Here is an 18476-nt window from a genome sequence, read left to right as displayed (position 1 = left end):
CTTACCTGAATCCTATATTGAAATACCTGACGTCAGTTTTTAGATGTTTCCTCTTGCACTGATAAGAATCTTCAGAAAGACTCCTCTTCTAATCTCTTGCCTGGAGACTAAAGGCATGGTGCTATGGTCTAAGTATTCGTGTACCCCCAAAATTCATATATTGAAACCCAAATCCCCAATGTGATGGTATTTGTAATGGGGTCTTGGAAGGAAGTAATTAGGGTTAAATTAGGAAATGAGGGTGGGACCCTCATGATGGGATTACCAGTCCTGTAAGAAGAAGAGAAAGACTCTCTCTCTCTGTCTCTCTCTCTCTCTCTCTGTGTGTGTGTGTGTGTGTGTGTATCTGTGTGTGTATGAGTGATTGCTTGTGTAGTCTCTAGCTTTCTGAGTGCATGCATGTGCATGTAAGGATATGGCAAGCAGGTGGCTGTCAACAATCCAAGACAAGAGCCCTCAGCAGGAATTGAATTAGCTAGAACCTTGACGTTGGACTCCACTGTGCAGATTTGTGAGAAATAAATTTCTGTTCTCTAAGGCACCCAGACTATGGTATTTTGTTATGGGAGCATGAGTTCACCAGAACACATATATCAGCATTCTGGGAGTTAATTAGAAGAATGGCCTAGGACCTTAGCATTTAATATGCTTCCTATAATTACTCTTAGTTTTAACAAGACACCAAGAATCTCAAATAACCCTGGTATTCTCAAACACAGAGACTGTATTTACAGAATTAAAGTTAATGTTAAATTTACAGAATTTTATTACAGAATTAATGTTAAAAATGTTGAGGTAAGACAAATATATGTATTTTATCTAATTTAACTTATTTGTTTATTTTTGAAACAGAGTCTTGCTTTGTCACCAGGCTGGAGTGCAGTGGCATGAACTCGGCTCACTGCAACCTCTGCCTCCCAGGTTCAAGTGATTCTCCTGCCTTAGCTTCCCGAGTAGCTGGAACTACAGGTGTGCACCACCATGCCAGCTATTTTTAAATTATTATTATTTATTTTTAGTAGAAATGGGGTTTTGTCATGTTCACCAGGGTGGTCTCAATCTCTTGAGCTCGTGATCCACCCACCCCGGCCTCATGAACTGCTGGGATTACATGTGTGAGCCGCTGCACCCAGCCAATATATTTATTTTAATACCCACTTCATCTCATATCACAAGGGTCTAATTCCATCAATTCCCAAACCTTTGACGTAGAGATAGTTCTCATATTTTCCCATTGCTGGTTTAAGCTTTTGCCTTCTCTTTATTACTCACTTATTTACTTTTTGGCCTAAAAAGTTCTATTGCTGTTGCCCTTTCCTAATATTCCCATATTTGCTCATCTATATCTTAAAAAAGCCTCCACAGAAATTTTAGGAAGGTTTTCAGCTGCATCATTTTTATCCAGAAGCCATTAGATTCTCATTTAATTTTCAAAATATCATGAGAAGTAAAGGCTAGTATTCTGATTTTGCAATTGAGAAAACCAGGACATGGAGTACATAGCTAGCGAGTGTCTATGCAAGATTTAACACAAGACTTTATCAGTCTAAATCCAATGTTACTTCATTATTTCATGTAGCCTAGTTTAGATAAAAGGGAAATATTCTTAAGGTTGACAAACTTTCCAAGATGTTGTTATAATTCTCTGAGACTTTGATAGAATTTCTAGTTATTTCAGAAATACAGAAAGTGTCCTAGGAGAGGTAGGTGGGTACCTGATACAGATGACAGAGAAGTTTCTTACAATGGGCAAGGGACAAAGGGGTGCCATGGACTTCACCAAAGTTACTACTTTCTCTGTGAAGCTTTGGCTCAGGAACCCAGGTGCCTTCACTCTTCTTCTTTGTGGCTGTCCAGGAAAGCATCAACTGGGGAAGTGCGTGGTATGAGTGCTTTGCTTTCATTTCTGAAGGAGGAAGTTTTGTTAGATACAAACTTTCGTGGTGGAAGATATTTTATTTTAGCACTTTGAAGCTACTACTACATTATTGCATTAGTCAGCTTGGGTTGCTATAACAAAATACCACAAAGACTGGGATGCTTAAAGAACAGAAATTTATTTGCTCACAGTTGTGGAAGCTAAAAGTCCAAGACCCAGGTGCTGGAAGGTGTGGTTTCTTCAGAGGCTTCTCTCCTTGGCTTGCAGATGGCCACCTTCTCTTTATATGTGCTTGCCTCTGTACCCACACACTCCTGGTCTCTCTTCCTCTTCTAAAAAGGACATTCATTCTGTTGGATTATGGACCCACCCTTCTGACTGAATTTCATCTTTATTACCTCTTTCAGTGCCTAACTCCAAATACAGCCAAATTGGACATGAAGGCTTCAACCTACACATTTTTGAAGGACATAACTCAGTCCATAACAATTATGTTCTGGCTTTAATTGTTTCTCTGAAGAAGTTAGCTTTATTACTGATGCTTCTTTGAAGATAATGTATCTTTTTCTGTGGCTCTTATTAAAATTTCTGTCTTTGTCTTTGGTTTTAGCAATTTTATGATGATATGCCAAGATGTGGTTTTTATTGTATATATTTTCTTTATGCACATTAAGTTTCTTGCATTTACAACTTCAGCTTTTTCTTCACTTTTGGTAAATATTCAACCATAAATTCTTCAAATGTTACTTGTACTCCACTACCTCACACTTCTCTTTATTGGATTCTAAATGTGTTTCAGTCCACTAATTCTCTCTTCAGTTTTGATTAATCTGTAGCTGAATCCATCCATTGAATTTTTAAGTTCAGTTGTGGTTTTAAGTTATAAACTTTTGATTTGGATATTTTTATAGGTTTCATATTCTGCTGAAATTCTTAATTTCTTCTTCCATATCCTCAAAGATACTAAGTACATTTATTTTAAAATCTCTATTATCTAAAGTCTCATTGACTCTATTTCTATTGTCTATTGTTATCTCTTGTTCAGTAACAATGTCTCATCTCTTTCCATGTCTATTTTTCACTGTGTGCCAGGTATTTTATATGAAAAGTTGTGGAGATAAAAATAAGTCTAGAATTATATTATCTATTTTTAGAGATGATTTAGTTTTGTTTCAGGTAAGAGGCTAGTGAAAAATCTATTTCCAGTTGACCTAGGCAGGTAACATCAAAAATTTTTCTCAGCTTCTCAGTTCTTTGGATTTCCTTCTTGACTTATAATTCCTTACTTGTTAGTTCTCCAATGACTTCAATGAAATTTTTAAAACAAAAATTTTACAGTTTTTGTAGTTGTTCTCTGAAGTACGGTTGATCAGAATTACATAGTCCTCTATTATGAGACATGGAAGTACTCTTATTTTTTAATAAAAAGTACACAGGCTATATATAAGGTCCATTTCAAAAAACTCTAAGAGCTCTGAAATCTCTTCCTATTTAAAAATTTAACCATATACATATCTCATCTATATATATACACACACACACACGTATAAAAAGTGTATCTATGTATAAATATATATGTTATTATATGAAAATTGATATGAAAATTATATATGCATATACTATGTATATATAATTTTTATATATACATAGTATATACGAATCCTTATTTTGTTAAGAACATGTTTGTGCATGTATACACTTGTACTAAGGAAATATCTTCATTTTATTTCTTTTTTTTTTTCTTTATTATGTGATGAAAGTTTTACTGACTTCATATCAGCATTTAGGTAAATATATGTGTGTGTGTATATATATATACACACATATTATATGCACATACAAATACATACTTTGGAATAGAACAAAAATATTCAATTATGGCAGAATTAGGGGGAAATACAAAAAATATGAGCTATTTATAATCGATTTGGATAAAAAAAAAATAGTTGAATAGGTTGCTCTCAGACCTCAGATTGCCATTCCCTGAATCTACCTTATCCAGAGATAAATAATTTTTTTTAAAGTTATAGTTTGTTTTATGCTTCAGTGGACCAAATTCTCTAATCATATTTTTTTTTCTGTGGAAAATTGAAATTTATTTCAAACCTTATATTACTAAATGGTGTGATACTGCCTAGAATATATTTAGGAAGTTTTAATTATAAGATGTCATATACATTTACTTTCTTTCTTAATCATATATTTATTGAGAGCCAACATACTACTAGCACTGCTCTAAGTGCTGAGGATATAAGAATAAACTATCCTGACATGGCTCTCCTTCCATACTATTGCTGGAGCCACAATATATAAGTAAGTAAACAGTTTAAATTAATGAATGAGACAATAGCAAATAAATGCCACAAAATGACAGGTGTTATGAGAGACAGGAGCTGGTAAGAGAGGAAAGCGCTACGTGAAATAGTGTTACAGGGACACGTTCTCACACTGGATAAATGTGAAATTAAACAATAAGACAGCCATTTGTGTAAAATGCTAAGGGTACTGTTTAGGCAGAAATAGGATGAAATACAAAAGCTACAAAATAATAAAGTGCTTATCATACTTGAGGAAAAGAAAGAGGGCTTGACAATTATAGTCCCGTAGTCCATGATAATTAATATCAAGCCCAGCTTTCATTCAAAGGACAACAGGAGGCCATGAAAAGATTTTAGATAATTATATCAAGAGCTATCATATTACATTAAAAAAATAAAAACATAGCTCCTGATCTTCAATTATCTAAGGGCTTCCAGCTTACATTTCAATTTTATTTAGTTTTGTTACTGACTCTTTCTCCAGGTTCCTCTCTCCCTACTAAAAAAAAAATCATGCAAAAATCAGATTACAAGATTTTGTGACTTTATCCTTTATTCCTTGCAAATGCAGGCAGATTTCTACTGACACTATCTTTTCCAAAAGGAATGAAGTTTTGTCTTCTATCTCAAAAGTTGCTTGTGAGAATGTCATTAATTAGTAGAGAAAAAGTACTTAGAACAGTGCCTTGTACAAATGATAAATGATAAGCAACACTAAGGAGGCTATTAAATTATATGGTATATAATAATTTCCTCAGGATACTATTGAAATATAGTGAGTGGTGTTGTGAGACAGGTTAATTTTACCCCGCTGATGATGTGTTGTTGCCATGGTATTCCTCACAGTATTGCCTCTGACCAAGGCACACACTTTATAGTTAAAGAAGTGTGGCAGTGGGCTCATCCTCATGGAATTCACTGGTCTTACCATATTCCCCATCATCCTGAAGGCACTGCATTGATCGAATGGTGGAATGGCCTTTCAAAGTCACAATTACAATACAAAATAGGTGACAATACTTTGCAGACCAGGGGCAAAGTTCTCCAGAAGGCCGTGTATGCCCCGAATCGGTGTCCAATATATGGTACTGTTCCTCCCATAGCCAGGATTCACAGGTCCAGGAATGAAGGGATGGAAGTGGAAGTGGCACCACTCACCATCACCCCTAGTGATCCACTAGCAAAATGTTTGCTTCCTGTTCCTATGACATTATATTCTGCTGGCCTAGAGGTCTTAGTTCCAAAGGGAGGAATGCTGCCACCAGGAGATACAACAATGATTTCCTTAAACTGGAAGTTAATATTGCCACCTGTCTATTTTGGGCTCCTCCTACCTCTAAGTCAACAAGCTAACAAGGGAGTTGCAGTGTTGGCTGGGGTGATTGGTCCAGACTATCAAGATGAAGTCTACTACTTTATGATGGAGGTAAGGAAGAGTATGCGTGGGACAGGAGATCCCTTAGGGTGGCCCTTAGTATTATCATGCCTTGTGATTAAGGTCAATAGGAAACTACAGGAACCCACTCCAGCCAGGACTACAAATGGCCCAGCCCCTTCAGGAATGAAGGTTTGGGTCACTCCTCCAGGTAAAAAACCATGACCTGCTGAGGTGCTTGCTAAAGGCAATGGGATGGGTATTAGAAGTAGGACTGTGATTGTCAAGAGTATTTTCTTCTTATTTTATTAAGAACACTTTTGTGCATGTATACACTTGTACTAAGAAAATATCTTCATTTTATTTCCTTTCTTTTTCCTTTATCATGTGCCATAACATTTATTGACTTCATGTCAGGATTTAAGTGTTGTTAACATTATGTAATATCATTTAAGTTAAGAATTAGTGCACTTCTGATTGAATGAATGCTAGCTGCGTTAGGTTAGGCATTATTATGCCCTTATTATTGTCTTTATTTGAAGATTACGTGTGATGTCAGGAGATGTGAATGGGTTCAAGTTGACAAGGGGTGGACTTGTGATGGTTAATACTGAATGTCAACTTGATTGGATAGAAGAATGCAAAGTATTGTTCCTGGTTGTGTCTGTGAGGGTGTTGCCAAAGGAGATTAACATTTGAGTCAGTAAACAGGGAAAAGCAGGCCCACCTTCAACCTGGGTGGGTACCATCTAATCAGCTGCCAGCTTGGCTTGTATTAGGTAGGCAGGAGAAGACAGAAGGGAGACTTGCTAAGTCTTCCAGCCTTCATTTTTCTCCCGTGCTGGATGTCTCCTGCCCTAGATCATTGGGCTCCAAGTTCTTCAGCTTTTGGACTCTTGGACTTACACCAGTGGTTTGCAAGGGACCCTTGGGCCTTCAGCAAAAGACTGAAGACCGCACTGTTGGCTTCCCTACTTTTGAAGTTTTGAGACTCAGGCTGGCTTCCTTGCTCCTCAGCTTGCAGATGGCCTATTGTGGGGCTTCACTTTGTGATCGTGTTAGTCAATAATTTTTAATAAATTCCCTTTATATATACATCTATCCTATTAGTTCTGTCCCTCTAGAGAACCCTGACTAATAATACGCATGGCATACAAAAGTTCATTCAGGATATTATAGAAACACAGTGAGTGGTGTTCTAAACTAGAATCAGAAAAGTCTTCCTAAAAAATTAAATGCCTGAGATAATACAAATTAGCCAAATGAAGAGATTTTTCTGGATTGCACAGAACAATGAGTCCAATTTGGTAAAGGAAACTGCATGTTAAAAACATTATATAAGCGTATTACAACTCCATCTATTTTAAAACTGTTTAATGCCAGGGTCATTTGTATTTTTCATTTATTCATCAAAAAACATTTATTAAGCATCCATTATACATTAGGCACTGTACTAAGGGCTAGGAGTATTAAAGAAATACATGGAGCTCAAAACTTAGTAGGAAAACAGTAATTCAAAATGTAATGTTTGCTGGAGACTGACATACTGATAAATTACATTTTATTGATCTTTGTATCCATGATAATTTGACTAATTATTGAAACTTGCTCAGTGGAATAAAATTATGAGCATCTCTTCTTACGGAGATGCCTTCACGTATTTTGTTGTCTGCATATGCCCTGTGGTATTTATGCTGCCATCTCTTAATACATAGCCATTGGCACTACTAGCAAGTACTATATACAGCTAGGGAAATGCAAGACCTACTTTAAAGCAATCTACACAATATAAACTGTTCTCTAAGCTGGCATTAAAAAGAAGTCAGGAGGAGAAAATGTTTATAATTCTAAAGTAAAAAGCATCACAAAAGAAATGCTCTGGAGTAAAAATTATAGAAGTTATAGGTTTCTTAATACATTCAATATTTAAACACTTAATATAAAAATATTTGAATATATGTTTATGAAACCATGAGTTATCTGCAAATCTTCTATTTTATAAAAGAACAAATAGGAAGCATGTTAGTGATGACAGCAGCAGACCGGGAATTAAGAAAACCTGACTTGAAATCAAGTATAATTGTCCCAGGCAATGGAGGAGCTAAGACTAAACCTGCATTCCTGAGGAGGTTGTTGGGCCAGACTAAATTTTTTTCCTGGCTTGCCTGACTTCCTTCCCTGACCAAAGCCAGAAGTCTGAATTTGGCATTGACTTTAGAAGTAGCAAATTTAGAAGTTTCAGTAGATGAGGACAGGAAAGTGGCTTAATTTATGTATAAATAAAAATAGGAATAATGAAGCAAAAATATAGGCTATGTAGGGAGGTTCTCATATATCGGAAAATTAAAAAGTGATTAAAAATGTGGGAGATTTCTCAAAGAACTGAAAACAGAACTACCATTCGACACAGTGATCCTATTACTGGGTATATACCCAAAGGAAAACAAATCATTCTACCAAAAAGACATGCACTTGTATGTACATCACAGCACTAGTCACAATAGCAAAGACATGAAATCAACCTGGGTGCTCATCAACAGTGGATTGGATAAAGAAAATGTGGAATACATACGTCACAGAATACTACGAAGCCATAAAAATGTATCAAATCGGCCGGGCGCCGTGGGTCACACCTGTAATCCTAGCACTTTGGGAGGCCAAGGCAAGCGGATTGCCTGAGCTCAGGAGTTTGAGACCAACCTGGGCAATACGGTGAAACTCTGTCTCTACTAAAATACGAAAGAAATTAGCCGGGCGTGGTGGCGTGCGCCTCTAATGCCAGCTACTCGGGAGGATGAGGCAGGAGAATTGCTTGAACCCAGGAGGCAGAGGTTGCAGTGAGCCGAGATAGCGTCACTACACTCGAGCCTGCGTGACAGAGCAAGACTCCATCTCAATAAATAAATAAATAAATAAATAAATTAAAAAGTATAAAATCATGTCCTTTCCAGCAACATGGAGGCCATTATCTTAAGCCAATTAATGCAGGAACAGAAAACCAAATACCGCATGCTCTCACTTGTAAGTGGGAGCTAAACATTGGGTACACATGGATGCAAAGACAGAAACAATAGACCGCGGGAACTGCTAGAGTGGGGAGAGAGGGAGGAAAGCAAGGGCTGAAAAACCACCTGTTTGTTACTATGCTCTTTACTTGAGTGATGGGATCATTTGTAGCCCAAACCTCAGTGTCACACACAATATACCAACTTAACAAAACTGCCCATGTTACCCCTGAATCTAAAATAAAAGTTGGAATTATTCTTAAAATGGTCACCCTTTACTAAGAATCTAATAGATTTGATATTTAATATTAGGTTATCATAATAATATCAATAATAACATCCAAGGTAGCAGCTACTTACAGGTCACAAATGAAATCTTCATTACCATGATGACACTAAATTATATCCTAAATTATATTAATGCAATTATGAGAAAGGAATAAAAAACAAAATTAATTATGGTTTTCTCAGAGTGTTATCTTATTTTAATAATTAGTCTTTACTTTTTTCCTAAGTATTTTAAGTCTAAGTGGTATAAATTTCAGAGTTACTTGGTAATCTTTTTTCTCTAACATTTGTGTTTTGTTTTGATTTTGCTAGCTTTATTTGTCAAAGAAATTATTACCATTTCCCTTCAGCCACTTGTTTTCTGTGTAGAAACCTTGGTCAAGTCACCTATCAATCTCTCGATACTACAGTTTTATCATCTGTAAAATGTTGACAGTTATAATACCTTTCTCAAAGTTTCTGAGAGCATTCAATCAGAGAATGTAAGTAAAACTCTCAACACAGTACTTAATGATAAATGGAATAAAGACAACTAATTGTAAACAAGAACAAGGAATGACATACTTTTAAAATGACTATCGCTAATGATTATATTTTGAGCACTTAATATGTACTTAGATGGTGTGTTCCAAGCTTCTCACAAATAAAATCTTCTCACAATACTCCCCATGCCTAAGTATTGTTCGCTTCTAATTTCATAGATGAAAAATAATGAGAAACAGAGAAGTTAAATAACCTCCCCAAGGTCACACAGCTAATAAACGATAAAGTCAAGCTTCCAACTGTGTTGGACTAACTCCAGAATCTACACTAATGTCCATTAAGTTATGCTTGCTCTTATGCAAGTGATGAATATAAAGGATGTCAGAGCTCCAAACTAAACAAGGAAAACAGAAAAAAAAAAGAAACTTGGCTGGAGATCTTCAAGGCAATAACCAACAAATGGTTTGAGTTCTAAGACAATACAGGATATTGAAGCCCAAGTAGGTATTACAGGTTGATAACAAAGGTAAACAAAGACAGGCATCTGATTCAAAATAAATATAAATAAACAAATAAATAAAAGAAGCCAATGTTAAATCTTCGAAGAGTTCATGCTCTCAGACTTGTCTCATAGGAACAACTGGCTAATATCTGACACATGGCTTATATATGAGGTGACTCTGGGGACAGGAGTGGTCAAAGGCTCCTCAGACTTGATTAGGTTAAATATCTAAATCTGGTAGCTGGACAAAAATGGTCAACATTTTATGAATATAGAAAAAATAGAAGGACATCCTGTAAAACATGGACTGTTAAAATGATATAGTATTTTACCTTATATTTTAAGATAATTTGATGTTTACTATCAACTATTCCTTGAATTTAAGCATACTTTTAATCATAGACCAACAGAGATATATCTACCATGCTTTCTTGTTACTAATGATTTTGCTAGGGATGTTCAGAAAAAGCCACAATAAAAATCAAATTTGTAAGAAAAATCATGGAAACCCCATATAGTCAATATTGCAGAGTAGAGATAGAAAGTAATATAGTTTTTTTAAAAAAATTTATACAGTGTTACTAAAATAAATGTGGATTTTGGAAAGCAATAGTCAAGCAATTCTACAGCATGATCCAATTTCAACAAAACCGAGGAAATTGTAAGACAGTGCTGGCATACCATTGTGTTGAGATACTGTTCCACATGGAATTATTAAATACGAACCTACAGCAAAATTTAACTTTGATCTTCCTCACTTTTCGGGGGGGGCATCAGATGCCCAATCACTAATTTTATTTTATTTTATTTTTTTCTTAGGGAATAAAAGATCTTCCAATGTTCTAAAATCAGATTTGGTGATAGTTATGTAACTATAAATATAGAAGAGTTCATGGTATTTTACTTTTAAAAGGGGTGCATTTTATCATAAGACAGTTGTATCTCAAAAGAATTGGATTCAGGAGGCATCCTCTACTGGGCAGTAGGGGTTAGTTGGGATATTTCATTGGAAGTTGCACTCCGTGGCATCAGGAAATACCTGTGATTCTCTGAAGTGAGTAATTCTAGAGTAGCAGTTAAAGACAACATGGGGTTCAACTTGGCCAGCAATGAATAAATGATTTTGCCTCACTTTTCCTCACTCTTTTCCCTTTACAAAAGGGACAAGAATAAACATGTTAACTGTTTAAAAAAATCTTCCATATAAAACTGTTTTGCCAAGCCTATTCCTAAGCAAACAAACAACAAAAAACCTATAGTACATTAGAAAATCTGGTAAAGACATAAAACTCATTCAGTGAAATTAATGATATGCCAAATGTACTTTACTTGGTTCCCAAAGAAAGCAAACTAAACAGAATTCACATGGGGGAAAGAAAATAAAATCATAGAACATCACATCATAAAGCTTATGTGGAAATGTTTTATATTCTATAGGCCACTTTGACTTTATCACTACTTTGAACTATTTCTAGCATATTTTATACCAGTACACAATTCAATAAACATATCATACATACATATTATACTATTCTAGATGGTGATATAGTTTCACATTTAATAGAACAAGATAAAATGCAAGAGAACCTATTAGGATAGATTTCTCTTTACGAGTCTGAGATACATGTTAAATTAAAGGACGAAAACACCCTGCTCCTCTTTCTTCCTAGGCATTTCTTTTCTAATGCAACAACATTCCTATTTAACAAACAATATCTATAGAATTGTTACTGATTTTAGCAGAATTTCTACATTTTTTAAAAAAGACTGAAATGGTAGAGTTAAGACTAACAATGAAATACACACTGATTAAAACTCCAGCCTTATTTTAAATTGGGAACATATTTTAATTCTATCAAAATATTAATCCATAAATATTTGTTGAAATAATACTGTGTTTTGACATGGATAATGGGCACCAAAATTTTTAAATGTTTTACTATGGAAAATATTTAATATAAAAAAAGAATGTAAAGGAAACCCCTACATACTATCATCATCTATTGGTCCAACAATTTCAATAATTTCCCATACTTGCTTTATTTATCTTTCTATATATGGTTTTATTACTATCTATTTTTTTTTTTTTTTTTTTTGCTGTTGTTTGAGAGGGAGTCTCACTCTGTCACCCAGGCTGGAGTGCAGTGGTTGGATCTCGGCTCACTGCAAGCTCCGCCTCCCGGGTTCATGCCATTCTCCTGCCTCAGCCTCCCAAGTAGCTACAGGCACCCGCCACCACACACGGCTAATTTTTTTGTATTTTTAGTAGAGACGGGGTTTCACCGTGTTAGCCAGGATGGTCTCGATCTCCTGACCTTGTGATCTGCCCCCCTTGGCCTCCCAAAGTGCTGGGATTACAGGTGTGAGCCCCCGTGCCTGGACTATTACTATCTACTTTAAGGAAAATTCTAGACTCCATGACTTCTACCCCTACATACTTCAGTAGGCATTTCTAGGATGGTATAAATTTGGTGGTTACCAAACTTTTCTTTAGTTTGAGACATTACAAAACAGAAATGTAAATCAAATTGTTTCCATTTTCAATCGTGCTATGAAGATGCCTAAATTTTAAGATTTATTTAAATCTTATAGAAGACAAAATATTGAAAATGTTCATAGGTCCTTATCATTAAAATATGATTCTCCTTTTCTATTAAAATTGCTATCCAAATACAGGTTAAATTATGAAAAAAATATACTAAAATGAAAATGTAAAATTAAATAAAAATGTATACTAAAATTTCAGTATAATTTTATACTATTTTTATATTATACTATAAATTTTTTATACTATAGTATAAATTTTTATACTAAAATTTAGCATAAATTTTTATACTAAAATTTAGCATAAATTTTTATACTAAAATTTAGCATAAATTTTTAGTATAAAAACTAAAAAACATTAGTATTAAAAGGAAAGCAGATGGCAAACATTTTAAGTTATGTTTGCTGCACTGTTTTGCATCATGCTTGCTGCTTTATTACATTTAAATATTTCTGTTTAATAATTTAAGTTCACATTTGTTCTGAATATTGACATCAGAGATATAATCAGAACTATCACTGCCTAGATGTGCAAATCCTTCAACCCAACACTGAGTTGGGCAAACTTCAAATATTGTAAAATATTTTAAATTCCTGAGTATAATTTATGGGGCTTAATACAATTTATGTAAATTGGCAGTAAACAGAATATCATTTCAACATGTGATCACTTCCACTGATACAAGCTAATATATCTGTCACCATAAAATTTAAATAACATTAATGTCACTGATGATACAGCATTATAAAATGTTCATATATAAATTTAAAAAATTAAAATTTATGTAAACATTGATACAAATTTTCAGTTACTATATCAATATTTCAGCACACTAAATTAGTACTTCAGCTTTAAGAGCCATATTTTGAGTTATTCGAATATATGTTATACGTAATTCTTTTTATATATACTTTATGATTCAGTAAGAAATAAACATTTATTATAAATACAATTCTTTTAATCTTTCTTTATCTTTATACCGCTCTATGTATCTGTTATTAAGCCATACCTTCAAAGTAACCATCTCTTCTGGGCTGTACTTTCTTTGATGATTTTGGAACAGACACTTTATTTTCATTGTTTTTGAATAAGGATAGACGCACAGTGGAATCTAGACAAAATGAGCAGGAAAGGAGCAAAGTTCATCTTTGGTTAATTCCTTCTCTAAATGGCCACATATTTCTTATATGGTGGTATTAAAAAAAAAATAATATCCACTCTACAAAGTTCTATGAAATTGATGATGATGTTGTATTAAGCATCATAACATGGAAAGGTAGTCAACTATGTACATATTATTGGTTATCTGATTAAACACATAGCCAATACTTAACAGAAATACTCTACTTTTCCATCTAAAGTATGGGGAGCTGGGATATAAAAGATGGAAGCAAGACAACTAATGGAATAAGAAACAGTTAGGAAAGGTTATTTCATTAATTTAACACCTAAAATAGTGGTTTCTCTTTTGCCTTAATGTATTTTCAGGTAACAAAGATGTATAAATTTTCCTTGTATATTCAAAGCCAAGAATATTCAAGATCTATTATATTACAAAAAAACAGATTGCAAATGTAGACTATACATGATATATTAAATTAAGAAACAAGATTTTTAACATTGTAAATACCAAATTACGTATTTTAATTAAATGCTAACGTAGAAAAAATAAATAGTATTTGTATAGCTGTTCTCCAGCATGAGCAACCTGACAATTTCCATTAGCCTTCCAGTAACAATTCGTCTTTACTAAGTATGATTTACATTTTTCACAATGATTGTATTTCTCAAGATTAGGGAAAATGTCGGACAATGTTTAGGTACATTTCATAAGTATTAATATATGTAATCTCAGGTGTCATAGTTATTAAATGTTTCTTATTAATTTAGTATGAACTATCAGTAAGAATAATAAAAATCTGTGTTTACATATTTCATAAAATAAGTATTATATATCATCTAAGTCATTGACAAAAAAATGACATGTGAAAGAATCATTAGTCAATGAGGAAAGACGTTACCATGGGCTTACGAACTGTTTGGTATCTTATAACCATCTCTCTACTTTCTTGCTCTTCTTGCCTTTTTATTTGATGTATGTATTTTCTGACAACATCACAATTCAGCAGACCTGGGTTAGATCCCAGTTCCAACTTTTACTAGTTGTATGACTCTGGAAAAACTGTTCTCACTTTCTGTCTCTTCCTCTGTCCAACAGAAGTAATATTGTCTTTGAAGTACTAGTAGTACTGTACAAATTAACGAGATCATTTGTGTAAAACATCAAGTCCCATGCACACATTAGTGTAAGTTCTCAACAAATAACAGCTAATAGACATAATTATGACATAAACAATGAAATATTTCCAGTTTGTACTCTTAGAAAAAAATGTACATTCTTCTTAAAATTTACTGCAATATATAAAAATACATAGAACCATAATTGGCTCCATTTCATTCAACACACTGCACTGAACAGAAGCTATGGATATTTTATAAGTTCTTTGGCATTTTCTCAGCCAAATAATAAAACAACCATACTTTCCTCGTACTGTTATCAAGGTCAAATAATTTAATATGTATAAAATGTTTAGAAAGGTTATCCAGCTCAATTTACTCAAAATAATTTTATTTCCCAAGAGCAATAAAGAGTGTTACATTATCAATATCTTTTTGTTTTAAAACATTCTGATTGCACCAGCATAAATGGATTTAATCTTGAATTAATTCAAATTGCAAAGGGATAATTATAAGAAGTAAGAAACATAGTACTTTTAGATAGAATAAAAATCACTTGATTTTGATAGTCCCTGAAAATACCACTGGTAATAAGACAGTATTCTTACCTCAATAAAAAAAATGAATGAATAAATAAAAACACAACCCAGTTAAAAAAAAAAAAAAAGCCAATTGTAAACATTATAGCTTATGACACGTTTTTACTCATTATAAAGTCAGTTTTGTGCACTTAAGTCTACCCCTGTGTGATAATCAACAGCAGATCTATGTTGCCTTTTAAACATAATCTTTGTATCTCCCAGCAATGACTTGCCCAGTGTTGGGTAAATAGGTATTAAATTGATGTTCAAAAATGTTTAAAGAAACCCCTAGGTAAGTAACCATGTCCCTATTATGCATGTGTCTCTATACTTAACAGTTTATTATTTCATTTAAATAATAGAATTTTAGTTAAGCATTAAAGTATCCATATTATTGAATTTCTTGCAGAATACCTTTTAATTTCTATAATTCTAATTTATCTCATTGTTTTTAGTATTTTTTTTCTTACATACATATCTGGTTATTATTACCCATTTTTTGCAGGTGCCAAATATAGCAGTGCTGTAAAATAAGCTTGAATAACTAGCAATATTTCATCATCTTATAAGGAGTGTATTTACTAATTTAAACTTGCCCAAATATAAGCATATATTTACATGACTAAAATGCACACATATATTGTAAAATGTATATTAGTGACTTTTATCTAGTTTTTTTGAGTCAATTGACATTCATTGAATATCTACCAGGTGCTAGGCATGGTGGTAGTAGGTCTGAGATGTCAAGGGTGTTTCAGCCCTCAAGGATCTTAATATTCAGATGAATTTTATTATTAATTTTTTGTTGTTGAGAGCATAACACAGTAACATCTGATCAAAATTCTTGTAAAATCTTTCTGGAAATTAATGTGGTAAACAAAATAAATCTTGAATAAACTTCATTTTGGTGGAATTTTACCTATACTATTCCCTGTTGGTCCCTCCCCCTTAACATTCTTTAGTTACATTTATTATCATTCTGCAACCTGATTGCTTTGCTATAGCCCATGAATTGCTTACTTGACATGAAAAACATTAGTCTTTTTTAATGCTAGCTTAATTCCTAGCAGAAAATCCATGTTACTTATTCGTCCTATGTTCCTTAAGCCTCTTACCAGCTACTCTCCACCAAAATCCCTATACTCAGACCCCATTCTCTCTGAGCACTCTGAGGAGTGCTCCACATCAAAACCAAACACCCACTTCTTTTCTGCATCCACCTCATCTCAGTCTTGCTACCAATTACACTCAGTACTGTGAGATTATTGATCTTGCATGTTTTCAATAAACCAGTAGCTCTCACCTTACACAGGATCTTCTTCACTGCATGACTGAATTCTAAACTTCCCTGGATATCTGCTAAATTTCAACACAGATCATCAAATTCTGAAACTGCTTCTGTGCGTGAAGCAGCGGTAAAAACAAACAAACAAACAAAAAGTCCAGAAACACAAGACCAGTCATTATTGGTTCAAGCTTATGCCAATCAAGAGTTTAAAAGCAATTACTCACTAGGAAGAACAACCACCATAACCCAAACATAAACTGTATAAGTGATGACAGCTCCTCACAATTTTAGATTTTACCCTGTGGCTTCCAATCAATTTCTCCTCTTCCTTCTCCAACCTCCTCCGGTTTTAATCAGATGGCCTCACTTATACCAATAGAAGTCATCAATATTAATTCTCCCCTAGTAGCTGTCCATACCACATCTTTCCTCAGTTTCTTGCCTCTTCATTAATGAGCCTCCTCGTAAGTATTCTTCCCTCTCTCTGCAACTGATTCCATTACATTCTACTTTCTTAAATTAATTGACCCTCTGCTTTGTGCTGTATGTTAATTTTCTTAAATTAAATAATCTTAAATAAATAAAATATTATTGACTCATATCCCTTAACTGATAAAAATATGTACAAAATACAAACAGAAAATATGAAGTGCTTGCTACTGAGTGCTCTAAGGTTTTCTGTGGCAGAAATTTGAACTAAAGCTACCATACTTCATGCAATTATGCTCCATTTCCTTGAGGATTACTACTTTGTTAGACTGTAGGACATAATTTATTACATTAATTGTTCCTATTCTCTGACGCCCCTCCTGCCATGTTCCCCACCCCAATAGATCTAGTTAGTGTCACAGCAGTTTTATAGAGGATGTTGCCCTCTAGTGGCTTAAAAATTTCAAGTTGGCAAGTTGTCTATGTAGGATATATATCTTCAAGTATATTTAAAAAGTACTAGTAAATCTTTAAGTGTTTAACCAAATTTAGACATTTAAAGCATTGTTTTAGCTCATTAGTAAAAATGTTTAAATTATGGTCGTTATTTGAGACAGATGCAAGTAAGTTAATGGTATATCACAGATCGATTTAATTATAAAACTGGAAAAAGTATTAAACATTTTTTATTCTATAAGAAGTAAACCTGAGGCACAGAATCTTAAATAATTTGTTCACAGATACAAAATGAAATAAGAGCTACATCATCAACTGAACAGAAGATAGACAAAATGTGATAATTAGAAAAAATCTCCCAGATTTTCTTTTCCAAGCTTTTCACTATTAATCTTCCCTTTAATGTTTCTAATCTGTATATCTGTTGTGAATGAAGAATAGAATGAAAAAAAGTGAGGAGAATATCTAAATTTTACATTTCAGCATTCATGTTTTAAACAAAATGTTTAGTTTCATTAATATATTGATTTTAAAAAAGCAAAACAAAAGTGACACATAGAGATACAAAACCTTACACAGTTATAAGAGTGCAATTTAGATTATAATCATGTTATTAGAGTAATAATCTCTATAAGTATTATACAGTTGCCATTTAGGATTTTAACCTAACCCAAAATGTTAAGTTAAAGATGTGGTCATTAAGTTGGATGTCTGGTTATCCTCCTTCATTTGTTACCCTGCCATGCCCCCTTGTGACTGATAAAAAAGGTTTAATTTTTGCCTGAAAATTATCTCTAGTCGTGGCCATTAAAACAATGATTTTTATGTACTAGCATATATTCCTTACTGAATCCTTTGCTAAAACACTTGCTATGCTGCTTTATCAAAAATGTTCTCACCCTCAACCATCAATTAAAAGAGTTGGCAAGAAAGACCTATATATTTTCCAAAGACAGAATCGTATGGCAAGTCTGACAAGCTAAGCTTTTCCTCTACTTTCACTACTGGAGGCTATTTATTGTAAAAGTTACAAATACTTTTAAAAGTGGGCCTAGCAAAATTCCTTGAATACAGCTATGTCATAATTAT

At 33.6% G+C, this 18476-nt stretch overlaps 1 protein-coding gene across 1 annotated transcript in view; it reads right to left on the bottom strand.

The window, feature by feature from the left end:
- The window catches only part of LRRIQ1 (leucine rich repeats and IQ motif containing 1), a 212485-nt gene that overhangs the window by 64729 nt on the left and 129280 nt on the right, over positions 1-18476 (bottom strand). Inside the window, 1 exon segment of the mRNA XM_023203947.1 lies at positions 13405-13506. Coding sequence (XP_023059715.1) covers positions 13405-13506 — 102 coding nt within the window.

Source organism: Piliocolobus tephrosceles, chromosome 10 (assembly GCF_002776525.5).
Source record: "Piliocolobus tephrosceles isolate RC106 chromosome 10, ASM277652v3, whole genome shotgun sequence".
Classification (NCBI taxonomy): domain Eukaryota; kingdom Metazoa; phylum Chordata; class Mammalia; order Primates; family Cercopithecidae; genus Piliocolobus; species Piliocolobus tephrosceles.
Note: the sequence above shows the minus strand (reverse complement) of the source record. Positions and strands in the feature narration are given on the sequence as shown.